Below are 14,317 nucleotides of genomic sequence, written 5' to 3'. Positions count from 1 at the left end.
TGAAATTACTTAACAAGTTATGCTTTGAACAAGTGAATAATTTTTTTTAAAGCGAATATCTCTACAAATTTTATACTATTGGATCTATCCCGGATGAACTGTTTTTAAAAATACTTACAATATACCATGAACTACGAAAATACAATACAGAATTAGTGGATACTAATTTATCTATGTACACAACATATTCATAAATAGTACATTATCTAATTAATGCGGCAATTAGTAGATTACGTATTTCGGGATCGGAAAAGTATTGATAAATCTCTAGTTCGTAAAAAATTTACAACTGAGTCGAAGCCTCGCGTGGTACATGGGTCGTACTAGTTATTTAGGTACCTTTGCTGGGAGAAAACGGCCATTACGGCTGATGAGATGTTTATACGCAGCATAGTATAACGCCGATGCAGCAAGGACAGCTCATATTTTCACTTGTCCCGGGTATTGCGCCTAAAAACTTTGTTGTTTTCGGCAAGGCCGTACTTATTCGGATTTTCGTGAAAATAACACTCAATAAGTAGTGAGGTCGTTTATGACTGAGCTATACTCAAATTTTATAGTTATTATTTGCTCATCGTGACTCATATCGTAGTTAGACTACAGCAGGTTGAAAATGGCTGGAAAGCGCGGATGAGTCATTCTAGGTTGCAATGAACTCAACGCATAGCTCAGAAGCCATTCCCTCCCCTATCTGATACAGGCTATAATACAGATTGAGCGTCCTCTGCAGGCCAAAATCCGACAACGACCGCCAAGGATGAAAGTATAGATCGTCGTTTCGCGTAAGATTTACGCCAAATTTTATTTAAAAGAATCTCTTTTCGACACTGCATGCGAAAAGCACGTACTTCTCGCACGCTCGGCCAAAAACTTGCGTTCCAAATTAGTACATTACGACACAAGTGCGGGAAAGTAGATTCTCGTCTCGTGTGGCGTTTAGGTCCGAGCGAAGCGAGGGTGAAAAGGCACACGAGACGAGGAACTCTTTCCCGCACTTGTGTTGTACAGTATTTTTCGACAGGTATCGAAAAGTATTGTACAATACATGTTCGAAAATGAGATTCTCATCTTGTGTATCTTTCCACCCTCGCCTCGCTCGGGCGTAAACGCCACGCGAGACGAGAATCTACTTTCCTTTCTACCGTGGCCGAAAATTCGTCGTTCGTCCCATCGTACTCGAACCGAAACGCGACCATTTGTCCCCTTCTGCGTGCCACCTATAGATACCCGGAAGTTAAGATGCGCAAATGACGCTCTACCTGCACCGTAAATTATATTTAAAGGATAATAGTAGACACGAAGAACAAAAACCTATTGTTTTTATGAATACAATTCGTAAAAAAAGTTAAGCTGAATATTTTTATTATTATAATTTTTATAAATTAAAATATTTAAACACATTATCTTTATCCACCTAAATTTCACCTTATAAAAATGTACATTAGATACAGTGTGGCTCATGGTTTATTTGGATCCGCTACCAACAACTCTCGCTCCACTAGAGTCGTAAATGTTAGCGTGTTAGCGGTAAACGGATGCTAAAACCCTTCGTTCCGTTGGTAACATTACTGTGGAATGAAAATTTTTCTCTGGTCAGCTATTGGCGGCCATGAGGGCCGAGTAAATCAACAAGTCTGTGGCTTATGAAGCAGTCGGACCGTGGATGTCAAACATTTTCATTTCATATTAGGTGCGAATTTTCAGTCAGATAGGAAGTAAATAGTATACTTTATAAGGAATAAACGTCAACCATCTTTCCCGGCGAATTAGACCTATCTCGGGTTCACCTTGGAGCCCAATGTCTCCGCCGGCCAAAATGATCGTCGTTCATTCCTTACAAAGTAATGTACTATTACTGCACTTGTATCGTAATGCACTAATTCCCAAACATGTGTTAGCTTCTTTTGCCGCCGCCACACGGTGTATAATCAAAAGTGGCTCGTATCAGGGTTTAAACCCTCGAGACACGAGGGTGAAAAAGTCAATGAGGCGAGAATCTCTATTCCCGATCATGTCACCTACAGTATTTATCAAAGGACGTTTTGAATGCTCAGATTTGCGCACACATTTTTCACTGAGTGTGCGTGAAAGTTGAATTATATATCGTATTGGCATAGTACGTTAACTAACTAGTAAATTCTTGTCTCACGTGAGGTTTATGCCCGACGAGCAAAATGAGGGTGGAAAGGTATACGTGACGACAAATTCTTTTTCTGAGCATGTTAAGTACAGTTTCTTTTCTGAAAACAATGTGTTCAACGCGCGAATTGAAGTGCACGATTCTCTCCCAATATGCAGTAAAATCGCACTTTCCACACAGCACGTCGAAAAAAATAGTACATTACAATATATGTGCGGAAAAGTCAATGTTCGTCGCGTATCGCAGAAAGATATACGAGACGAAAATCTCTCTCCCAAACACGTTAGGTACAGTTTTTTTACTTCGTGGTGCGCCTACTGTACCTCCACGCCGAGATTCAAGAACGGAAGTCAATAAATGTTCGACTACTAAGTATACGTATTCACTTTATGGAATGAATAATAGATCATTTTGTAGCTCATAACGATAATATCAGTCAACTGTTGTCAAGGCTAATAACATATAAATTTTTTACTGGTATTTTACGAAACGCCACTTACATTCGTGAGAGTGATTGACATAACATTGTCCGTGTCACAGGCGAAGCAATTATTATCAATCCTCGTAGATATGAAGCTCATGAAATAATTGAGACTACCTTCGATATAATCAATGATCAACAGTTGTAGGATAACATTTCTGATGAAATAATTAGATTTCTGTAAATAAAAAGAGCTCCTGTTTTTCCTCGACCATTAAAGGCCTCATGCCAATGATCCACAGTAATATAATGTATTCTGTGAAAGGAATAAGGTTTAAGGAAATAATAAAAAAAGATTACTTTCCACAAACGTTCACAACAACGAAGATATCGTCAATAATCAGGAAATATATGACAGATCTACTGAAATCTAGAAAATGGCCCGTAGTGTTGATTATACGCCTACATTCGGAGGATAATCAAAATCATGACGCTTTACTGGATTTATTGCTCGAGAAGTTTCGTCACGAAGAAAAATTTAGGGAAAACGTAGATTTTTTAAGCAAAATAAATGATCTAGAGGCCATACTGAACTTAAGTTCTTATCAGGTTTTGTTGCTACATTTGGTATCACAACATCCTAAAAATATAAAAGATTTGTGTTGAAAAATTTTAGCAAATATAATGTGCCATTTTCAAGTAACGTCTGTATGTATGTGTGCCTGTGGATCTGTATGTGTAATATGTGTGCCGTTGTCAATACCTCGAGTTCTATATATGGGTAATTCTCAATTATTTCGGAATTTTGTGTGATACTATATTTTTTGTGCTAATACAATATTTTTGCTCGTTTATCGACCAATAACTTGATTACATACATTAATTACAACATGTAAACACAAAAAAAAGTATTATAGTATACATTTTGAAGACAAAAATACATACGATAGATAAATAAAATAGGAATATTTACAAAAAAGGACGCTTGACCTTCTCGCTCATATATACGATAGATTTTAATGAATTCGATTTATTCGATTTGTTTTTACCGAACGAAAGTTGGAAAAAAAGATTTATATAATTCTAACAACACAGTCTCAAAATTAGAAAAAATGTGTTTCCTTTTTTTAATTTCTTGATATTTGGTTTTCCTTATTATTTTCGGTGTTACGAATTTTATATAACATTTTTATTTTACTTTAATTTAATATGAGAATCATTTCTCTAAGTATTTTTATTCAATAATTGTAGCGAAATCGTGATTTAAAAATAAAATTTCATATCGTCAAAAATTTTCGATATATTTTTTTTTAATTTCGACTGATTTTGTTGGCATGCCATTTGTCTTATATGATTAATAAAATGTCGTGCAAATTTGAAGTCGTTACATCGTGTAATCATCGGAAAAATATATTTATGTCTTAAAATAGACTTTTTTAGTTCTCACGATAACTAACGTTATTTTACCTAAATCAGTCTGAAGTTCGGTACAAGTGTAATTTATTATAAACTATGAACTGAATTGTTTTACAGTACATTCAATTTATTTGGAATCAAGATATCGTAAATATTGTAAATATACATGATTAGCCCTTATACGATTAGTTTGAGTAAATATAGCTGTTAATCAAATTATCGGACTTGAAATCAAAGTAATTTATCAGTATTAGAAGTAACTGGAAATTTGTAAATATAAACAATCACACAGTCTTCATCGAACCTTCGAAGAGGGCTGACGTGTTTTTGTTTTGATCGACGTCCCGCGAGTACTACGTGTCAATCGCGCGACTGTGTTTCGTGTTGTGTGTATGTGCGTGAGTTCCGCTAATAAAGCGTACTAGCGCGGCATAGTGAATAAATAATTTCGCCTGCACTCAGGTGCAGCGAAATTAGATCATGCTCTCCTCTCAGATGGCTTCCGGTACCGGGGCCCATCTACCAACCGAAACCAACGTCATTCTCACCCAAGGCCAACAAATTCCAAGTTACTCAACAGCAACGCAAAAAAACCAATTTCCAAGCAGAGAACAAGCAATCGTCATTGAATCCAAGGATGGCGTGCAACTAAAAGAGTACATACAAGCTATTGGAACAATTGTAAAACCGATTAACGTCAAGTTTGCTTCAAAAATCTCAAACAACCGAGTATGTATATTTCTCACCGGCAAAGAACTTGCAGAAGAAACGGCAACCAACCACAAACAAATAACCATTCAAGGACAAATACACGAACTTCGATTACTTCTAACACGTCACAAACGTATCATTCTCTCGAACGTATGCCCTTCGATTCCACATTCCTTTATCGAAAACATTATCGACAATATAGGTATTAGACGCAGCTCGTCAATCTCATACCTTAAGGTCGGTGTTGGCGAAGAATATGCTCACGTGCTGAGCTTCCGACGCCAGATGTACATACATCCTGATGACTTAGAAAAAATTCCACCCTCTCTGCAAATCACGTACGGAAACGACAAATTCTGGATATATCTTTCAACGGATACGCTAAAATGTTTCGGATGTAAACAAGAAGGTCACATAGCTAACAACTGCCCAGCTGTTATTGGCGACAAGACACAAAACAACAATATAAACTTGGAACAAGAAAAGTCCGAATCCCCGAATAAAGAGAGAAAAAATAGTAGAATAGAAGAGCAGATCGTAAACAATAATGATACAGAAGAGCAGAGTGCAAACAGTAATAGCGACAAACTAGAAAACGTAAACACCAACATTATGGAAGTCGACGAAACAACTGAACCAACAACGTTGGTAGCTCCTCCTGCGTCTACCAACTTAAAAAGAACAAGTTCTGTATTATCGTCAGACTCTTCCAACACACCGCTCCAAATAGAAACAACTTCGTCGTCAATCAAAGTGAATACAAAGAAGAAAACTGATAGAGTCAAGCCTAAGAATGGCAAAAAGCAAAAGGCTGACATCAGCAAGAAAACTCTCGATGAAATGATCGAACCGTTGCGCGAAACATTGAGCATGCCGGGAAAAACTCTAGACTTCATACAATTCAAAAGTTTGTTGGAAAATGTACATGGTTCGAATGACGTTTTATCTATATCAAAACAACACTGCGACAATGTTGATGATATTACAACACTTCTAGATGAACTCTATCCCCTTCTCCAAGACAAAAACATGAAAAGCAGGTTTACTCGACTCAAGAAAAAATTGATAAAACAAGACACAGACAACGATAGTCAACAAACCTCCGATGAAGAAACTGCATAATCTTCTACAATCAGCACAATGGCGCTCAAGCTACAGTGTACTAGAACTTCTGAAAAGAACTAAGTTTTTCATTCAATCTGATTGCCTTTATTTTTCTCTTTCCTTAATTTATATGTATATGATCTGCTATTTGATTGTCTCTTTCAATTATTTCTCTTGAATCAATCATGTGTACCAATGCAAATGAAAATATTATACCACAATCATGTAAAACGCTAACAATTACACATCTCGACTATTCTCATGTAGAATGCTATTAATCCTGTAGTCACTAATAACCAATTTGGTGGATGTGACTTTAAATTGTTAATAAAAAAAAAAACAATCACAACTTTTTACTGAAGTATAATTTTTGATCGTACAATATATCAATTAAATCTTCTAATAATATCTTTAAAATAAACTGTCACATGATTAATTTCATAATAATTGAACGAAGGTATTGCATTTTTGATCACACAAATTTTTTTTAGATAGGCTAACGTGAATATGTATAAGGATTGTTTAATTCGATTAAATGAATATGAAATATCGAGGCATAAGTAAATACAGTTATAATGAAATTATCTATTAATATCTGATATGTAATTTTACTATTGAGCATATAGTATAGATCCTAAACTAGAAAATTTGAATAAAATCGTTGAACGGCACTCCTCTTTAAAAAAACCAGAGCTCTTCGTTGTATAATGATCCGCAAAATAATATTTCTTGTCTTTATCTTTACATTTTATTTATGATCAGTGCCAATCAAATATACGTATTGCCTGTTGACTTTGAATTAAATCAATTCAAATATTATAAATATAATTATTAAATAACTATAATAGTTGCTTCTGATAATAGATAATTATAATGTTATTTGGAACGAAATAAATGACTTTTTATTAAATGTAAATCTGATCTTTATTTACGATTGATAGAAAGTTCTTCATTTCGTTCCAAATAGTAATTATTATGCATTTATGGTTTATAACATAAAAAGAAAGTGTCATATAACACTGTTACAATTTCATATGGTCTTTTAGAAAAAAAATATCCTCTTGCTCATTTTCAAATATTAGTTTTTATTTAAAGTAGTTTGGCTCTGTTTCAGACAAGATGAAAAGGAATCGGGATTGTAATTTGATGCATCTATAACTAATTATGTACGAGTGTATAAATATACTTTAAAAAATACGATCAAAAATATCATTCAATTTCTTTTTTTTTCTCATACTAATAAGTATGAGTCTTTGGAGTACTATGGGTAATTTTCTTCTGTAATAAATCAATTACTTATTCTATACCACTCTTTATCGATTAGTAACATTGACTATTTTCAATATGACTACCATGATAAAAAATTGCGCATAAATATTGAAAATTTTCCTTTGTATCGACGTATTTATTTGACTTTCAAATACTACTTGGATATGTTGAATTTTTTTCATTTTTAGGTTACAGTATTTAAAAACCCGCTCTGAATTAAATCTGAAAAGTGCGACTCGACATATTAATTCTATTTTATTACTTATTAAATTTACGCTATTGCCCGTTTTCATATTTAAATATGGATCTACTCGTTTTCGAACTTATAGAACGTCAAGATTATTATACAAGTATTCATTATATACAATTGAAAGATAATATTTTTCATTTGATTCGTCTATTTTCTCTCTTAAATATATTGACAATATATTAGAGGTTGCATGGTTACATTTGCATAACATGAATCACAAACTGAATTTATTAATCAATGAATATTCCAATTTTACACTAAACAATTACCAGTAGTTTGATTTACTTTTTGATAACATTGATTTTGACTCTGTACCGCTTTTGGTCATTTAACAATTTTTTTTATATTATTATGATTTATTTTAATTTTCTCTTCTGAATTTCCTAAGAGCTATAAAAAAAGAAATCATAAGAAGTAAAACATAATTACCTTTTTTAGATGTAGGGACACAAGATGAAATTGAAGATATGTTAGAATAATCCATGATGAATTAACAATTAAAATAATGCATTGTTATCGAAGTAACGTTTAGTAACGCAGATCCGAGAAAAAAATATTATGGCATAAAAATTTACATTTTCATTATTGTTATAGAAAATTCAAGGAATTGAATTTTCATTAAAAAAAATTTTTTTTAACATATACTTTTGATTTTATTTGAAATTCATTTTGAATTTCTAATAAAATCGATAAAAATGTAATAGATGAAAAATTTCAGAAAAAGAACGATTTAATTTATAAAATATTCAAACCAATAGTGGCAAAAAATATCACAAAACAAACATTTACGTTTCAAATGTTTTATAATAAAATCACACAAACGTAATCATACATAGATATCAGGCTTGATCAAAGAAACTGTAGTGAATTGATCATATTTCATGCAATTCGTCAAATATATAACTATTAAAATTAAAATAAATAAAAGTTACAGTTAAAAAATAATTTAGACGATAATAAAGACAAAAATGATTGGGAATTCACAAACGTAGAGGAGGACATTAACTATGCCAACGGGATAGCAGCGTTTTTTATCTGGCAGTGAGGAAAGTACGACTTTGTCGCGCGCTTGTGAGAAAAACTTGCGCCCAAATTGGTGCTTTCTACATCTGGTCTTGAATGGATACCGTAGCTAACATGTTTTCGAGAGAGCTTCTCGTCTCATGTGTCTTTCCAGCCTCGCTTGGCTCGGACGAAGCACGCTTGCTTTACCGAGTCTACTTAAAATCGAATCCTCGCGCTCGGCATGTCGAAAAATGCATCTTTTGTCACAAGAACTTTTGATTCTACCTGTTTCTTGACCGTTTCTCTTTCCGAAACTATAATGAAAGGCCTGCTGAGTATTATAGGAGATAGACCGTAAGCAGTTAAAGACAATTCTGTCTGCGAGGGTTCACTGGTTCACTCTGGTTATTTTCTGCCTAAACCTACCATCTATCTGTGTTGTATAGCATTTTGGAAGGGCTATTAATTATTGTCTTCACGGGCTCATATTTAAAATGGAAACGCCTGCCAGACTAAGTATATGATTCCGTCCGAGAATCTACGACGCTAAGCTATGTAGATTCCTCTTTTGAAGTCGCGATGTCTGTCCTGTAATAAGCACAGGTAGGCAGAAAACCATTGACGACGCCTGCAGATTAGAGTGGTTCAGCCGAGAGTACGACGGTAGCCGAAGCGTTATCCCCAACTTTCATTTTTGTAATGGCTTACGAACGTGTTTGCGACTGTTTCATTGTCATTTCGGAAAAGGTAAAGGAACACGAGAAATAAAAGTGTTTAAAACGAAAGATGTACGTTTTGAGTTACAACCGTTTATTAATAACTAACGTTTTCATTTTCACTAATTGTATTATCAAAGTACAATGTTATTACGAGTATTTTATAAAAGTCATATAAGCCTATATCTTTAACGGTTACCAAGATATATGTATTCAAGAAAGTCGATTTTTCAAAATTGTTAATAACTGCCGAAAGAATTATTATATTCTCTTGAAATTCGATATAGGTGATGGACTTTATGTAAGCGATGAAGGTGCAAAGTTTTACCAAGATCGATTACAATGCTGAAAATTCTCCGTTAATTCACGATTAAAAATGTATTAAAAAGTTCAATCATTGATAGTCTGAAACATACATATCAATTACTTTAATAGACTTTAATAATTTACACCTGAGCGAGGAGACGGCGAAAAACCATATAATGAGATGAGAATCTCTTAGACTTTCTACATAAAGAGCCATTATAGACGTCGGGCACCGGTCGTTAGACGTTGATCATGATGAATAAAGATAGTCAAATGTACTAATAATGTTAATATAGTAGATCTATATTTTTTATAATTCGCGCATCCTTCGTAATCACGTAATCTCGGTATACACGTCCGATTTCCGTTGTGCGACGTCCAATGTCCAGCTTATATGTAGAAAGCCTTACTGTTCGACACGCCGTGCGAAATTTGGAATCCTTCCCGAAAATGCAAGATACAGTTTCTTTCAACGCAACGATTTACAGGAAGGTCGTACGTACATTTCGGCGTGTTAAAATGGTACATTAGCTAACTAGCGCTGGAAAGTAGATTCTTGTCTGGTGCGAGATTTATAAGCTCAATGAGCGAAGCGACGAACAATTTGAGCGCCCATTTTATTCAACAAGCGTGCGGCAAACACACGGCATGTTGAAAAAGGAGATTATGACGACTAGAGTAATCCATGAATTAATCGACCGCTTTTTGAAATTTCTTTGTCATATAGCTGTGATTACGTAAAATATAATTTTCAAAAGTGAGCGTGCCATTGCTCGCAAGTGTCGTCTTGTGTAATCTAGATTACACGGTTTTCTAATCAAATTGGTCTTTTATTTTTATTATAAGTAAACATACTACAGAAAATTGAAGTCGATTAATAACATAAAATAAGCAGAGCGTTTGTAAAAGGGAATAGGCCTTTTCAAGAGCTATAAGTGTTATTTTTATTTAAGAATCCGTTTTAAAATTCATCGACCGATCATTAGATGCGACACAGTGAGCGATAATAGTGGACGCTGACAGGCCCTACGATGCTCGTCGGCCGCGCGTCGGCACTGCTACCAAACTTACCGACTTATCGGCGTCGTAGGGCCTGTCGCAGCGTCCATGCACTATTCTCGCTCACGGTGTCGCATCTAATGATCACTCGATGAATTTTAAAACGGATTCTTAAAGAAAAAATGACAAGGAATTCAATAAAAAAAGAATTTTTTAAATAAAAATAACACTTTTTGAGATATGGTCAGTTGTTTAAAAAAAATGTTAATAACTTTTGGAAAGATTGATATTAAAGTATTGTTTGCTTAATATCGTTAAAGTACACCCTTTTATGCGTAATATAAAAAAAATTCGTTTCGATAACTTCAATGGTTGCGGAGATATACATTTTTATTTAATTTTTATTTAATTGTTTATAACTTTAGATATAATTATTATAATGATCCATACTTAAATACACTACCATATAGGCAATATGTAAACCAAATTTCAAGAAAATCTGAAACCTACCCCTGAAAAGCTGATTGTCATAGTCTGGAATGTGCCATTTATCTGATTGACTATGCCAAGCAGTTCTTTAAAATTACACGAATGAGATCCGCAGACTCCGCAAATGATCGGAAACTTCATAGTTAACGTCACTTCCGTCAAGTGACTGCTGCATTCACACATGTCGAGCAATATATAGTTTTTACCAGTATTATACAGTATGTGCGCTATAATATAGTTCATGCAGTAAACAGATGTATGTATATGTACGTCCAACAAATGTACACTCATCGTAAATGTCACCCACACTTTTGTTAATTGAAATAGTGTTATGTGGTGATTGTTAAATTGCTGCGCGGCTTAATTTATGCCGTAAAGCTTTTAACTTCGACATGATTTGCCAAAATAAACGTAAAAATTCGTGACATGGTGTATTTTTATCAGCTTTTGCTATACAATTTTTGTTATATTTGTTAGAAATCAAAATCTTTTTATTTCATGAAAATTAGAGTTAGATGTGAGGAGCAATAATTGTTATATATAAGATGGGCTCAGTTATAAACATTCTATTTTCTCATTGTCGAAGTAATATTTATATGATAATTGGAATGTGCATTGGTCTTAGTATCAGTTTATTATTTGCTCCAATAGAAATTAATGATTGTTCTGATGTAGAAGAATCTTTGCCATATCCCGTAAGTAACAATGAACTTGTTGACGAGTATGAACCAAGGATAAATATTGCAGCAAAGCCACTAAAACCTCAAAAGGTCCCCAAAGTATTTGTACGTCCACGATACTATTCAACAGAGCTGGGAATTAGAGAAAAACTATTTGTTGGTGTGTTAACCAATCCAGAATATCTTTATAATAGAGCAGTTGCTATCAATAAAACTGTTGCACATTTGGTTAATAAAGTTCGCTATTTCATAACTATATCTGAAGGAACTAAGCCAAATATATCATTACCAGGCATTGTTGGTTTCACAGACACTAGATCAATTTTGCAACCATTCCATACTTTGAAATACATCACTGATAATTATTTGGAAGACTATGATTATTACTTTTTGATTAAAGATACTAGCTATATCAATGCTAGAAAATTAGTTAGTATAGTTAAAAAAATTAGTGTAAGTCAAGATGTTCATCTTGGAGTAACCAGTGATGATAATACCCATTGCTCTCTAGGTAAAAATATTTCAAATACTGTTAATTATCTTCTACATAACTCATTAGTTGCTTTTTTTTAATTCATATTCTATAAATTACACTAAAAAACTATATAAAATCAATTTTACTGTTTTTTCAGATGGTGGTATTTTGTTAAGTAATTCAATTATCAAACAATTAAAGAACAACTTAGACTGGTGCGTCAAATCTACCTTCTCTTCATCTGATGATGTGAACTTTGGACGTTGCATTGTACATTCTTCATCAATTTCATGTTCAAATCAAGCTCAAAAACAAGTATTTACTTCAACAAAGTTGAATGTTACTTTCAGCTATGAAAAAGATTTTGAAGAAGTATCCAATCAAGAAAATTTTAATAATTCAACTACAGTTTATCCAATATATGATCATTCATCAATTTATCAATTGAATGTATATTTTGCTAAAGTAAGTTTGAGTTTTTTTTGTAAGTTTATATTATTCTTAAACTTTAATATTAAATTTAATAACAAATTAATACTTAATAACAAATGAAACGAACAATATCATAAATAGGTTCATTTAGCGCAAGTGGAAAAGGAAATTGAAACTTTACGTAAAGAAATGGTGAAAACAGCTAAATTTACTCCTAAAGGTGAGGAAGACCTTAGCTGGCCTATTGGTAATCAACCACCATATAAAGCAACGAATCGTTTTGATGTCTTGAGATGGACTTATTTTAATATGACTCATGCTTTTCTTGATAATGATTTTAATACTGTCAGAGAGTTAGATGATGAAGAAAAAGAGGATATTGTTGAAATTTTAAATAAATCAATTGAAGATATTGTAAAGGATTCTAATGGATTGTTGAAATTTAAAAGTTTAGTTAATGGATATTGGAAGTTTGATGCATCTAGAGGTTTAGACTACATACTAGATCTTAGTTTTATATCTGAATCAGGAAAAGAAGTTGAAAAGCGGATAGAAATTTGTAAACCATTAGGAAAAGTTGAAATATTGCCTGTTCCATATGTAACAGAAAATTCAAGAATTAATATGATTTTGATAATTGATTCACAGAAGATAGAAGAAACCTTGAAATTTTTAGCATATTATGCAGATACATGCATGAATAAAAAGGATAAAATTATGCTTACTATGGTGATGACTATAATTTTTATTTGTATTGAAATTATTCCAATTTATTGAAATTAAAAATTAACAATTTATCTTTCATTTTTATTTTCAAGGTATTATTGTATAATCCTGGATATTTATCTAAAGGAAGTGAAGATATATTTTATAAAATAAAACAACGTGCCTTATTTTTAACGGAAAAATATAAAAAAGATCTGCTAAAAGTAACATGGCTATCTATTAGATTGCCTACTATTTATAGTTTTATAGAAATTGAACCTTTATTGAAGATAGCTATTGCTGACTTGTATGTTAAAAAATTCTCTTCTGACAATTTGATGCTCTTTGCTGATACTAGAATGGAATTGAAATCCGAGTTTCTCAATAGAGTTGGTATTCTTAATACACAAAAATAATGAAATTTTATTATAAATACTACTTCGTTTCAATTTCTATTACGTAGGTCAGAATGAATACTATCAGTCAGTGGCAAGTTTTTAGTCCAATACCATTTGTACAGTATCACCCAGACGTAATTCGATACAATGAAAATAAACACGTAGAATTTGATATTATTCAACAGCATGGACGTTACGACGAACACAACTACGACTTTGTTTCATTTTATACGAAAGATTATTTAACAGGTACAAGCACATATGAAATATCACACATTTCTTAAAAACTGATTTTTATTAAATCTGTATATTTAAAAATTTATAATTTGTACATTTCAGTGCGAAAATCTATCGAAAATCTAGTACCGTCAGTACGAACCGACAAAGACATCGCAAGTATTATAAAGTTATCACAAACGGTCTCCATTGGCTCAATTTTCGAAATGTTTGTTGCCTTCAGCAATTTTAATGCATTTCGCGCTGTCGAACCTGCTTTAAAGCTCAAATACAGAGATTTAAATTGTATTGGCACAAGGAATAACATCACTCTTGATACATGTATTAAGCAAAGAAATCTCCAACTGGGAACTCGTAGTCAGCTAACAAGATTGATCTTTGATTATAAAGAACGCCATTAAATGTATTTGTTGATCAATTGATTTTTCATCACGTCAAATTAAATTGCGAAAAGAAATAACGAATTTTCCCATTTCCTATTGAAATATTTGTAACAATATGAGCAGGATATCTACTGAAAATAGTTTATTGTATATATTCGTTAAGTTAGAAATATTTGAATTT

General features: G+C 32.8%; 1 protein-coding gene across 2 annotated transcripts; it reads left to right on the top strand.

The window, feature by feature from the left end:
• Positions 1–11,043: 11,043 nt before the first annotated feature.
• Positions 11,044–14,267, top strand: LOC131669410 (chondroitin sulfate synthase 2). Of its 2 annotated transcripts, XM_058944257.1 has the most exons (7): positions 11,045–11,237; positions 11,574–12,017; positions 12,139–12,446; positions 12,555–13,142; positions 13,232–13,507; positions 13,582–13,765; positions 13,856–14,267. In XM_058944257.1, exons 1-7 carry the CDS (start codon positions 11,219–11,221, stop codon positions 14,152–14,154), a joined length of 2,118 nt encoding a protein of 705 aa, XP_058800240.1. In that variant the 5' UTR covers positions 11,045–11,218; the 3' UTR covers positions 14,155–14,267. The 2 variants fall into 2 exon arrangements, with proteins under 2 accessions (XP_058800239.1, XP_058800240.1); XM_058944256.1 differs by having other exon boundaries at positions 11,044–12,017.
• The last annotated feature ends 50 nt before the right edge of the window (positions 14,268–14,317 follow it).

Source organism: Phymastichus coffea, unplaced genomic scaffold, assembly GCF_024137745.1.
Source record: "Phymastichus coffea isolate CEN01 unplaced genomic scaffold, Cenicafe_Pcof_1.1 PCOF00093, whole genome shotgun sequence".
NCBI classification, from domain to species: domain Eukaryota; kingdom Metazoa; phylum Arthropoda; class Insecta; order Hymenoptera; family Eulophidae; genus Phymastichus; species Phymastichus coffea.
The sequence above is the reverse complement of the archived record's forward strand: the minus strand, read 5'-3'. Positions and strand labels throughout refer to the sequence as shown.

Coding starts and splice junctions, on each gene's coding strand:
- LOC131669410 (XM_058944256.1), top strand. CDS start 11,372: ATGGGCTCAGTTATAAACATTCTATTTTCTCATTGTCGAAGTAATATT. Junction 13,508..13,581: donor AATCCGAGTTTCTCAATAGA/GTTGGTATTCTT, acceptor TCTATTACGTAG/GTCAGAATGAATACTATCAG. Junction 13,766..13,855: donor TACGAAAGATTATTTAACAG/GTACAAGCACAT, acceptor TGTACATTTCAG/TGCGAAAATCTATCGAAAAT.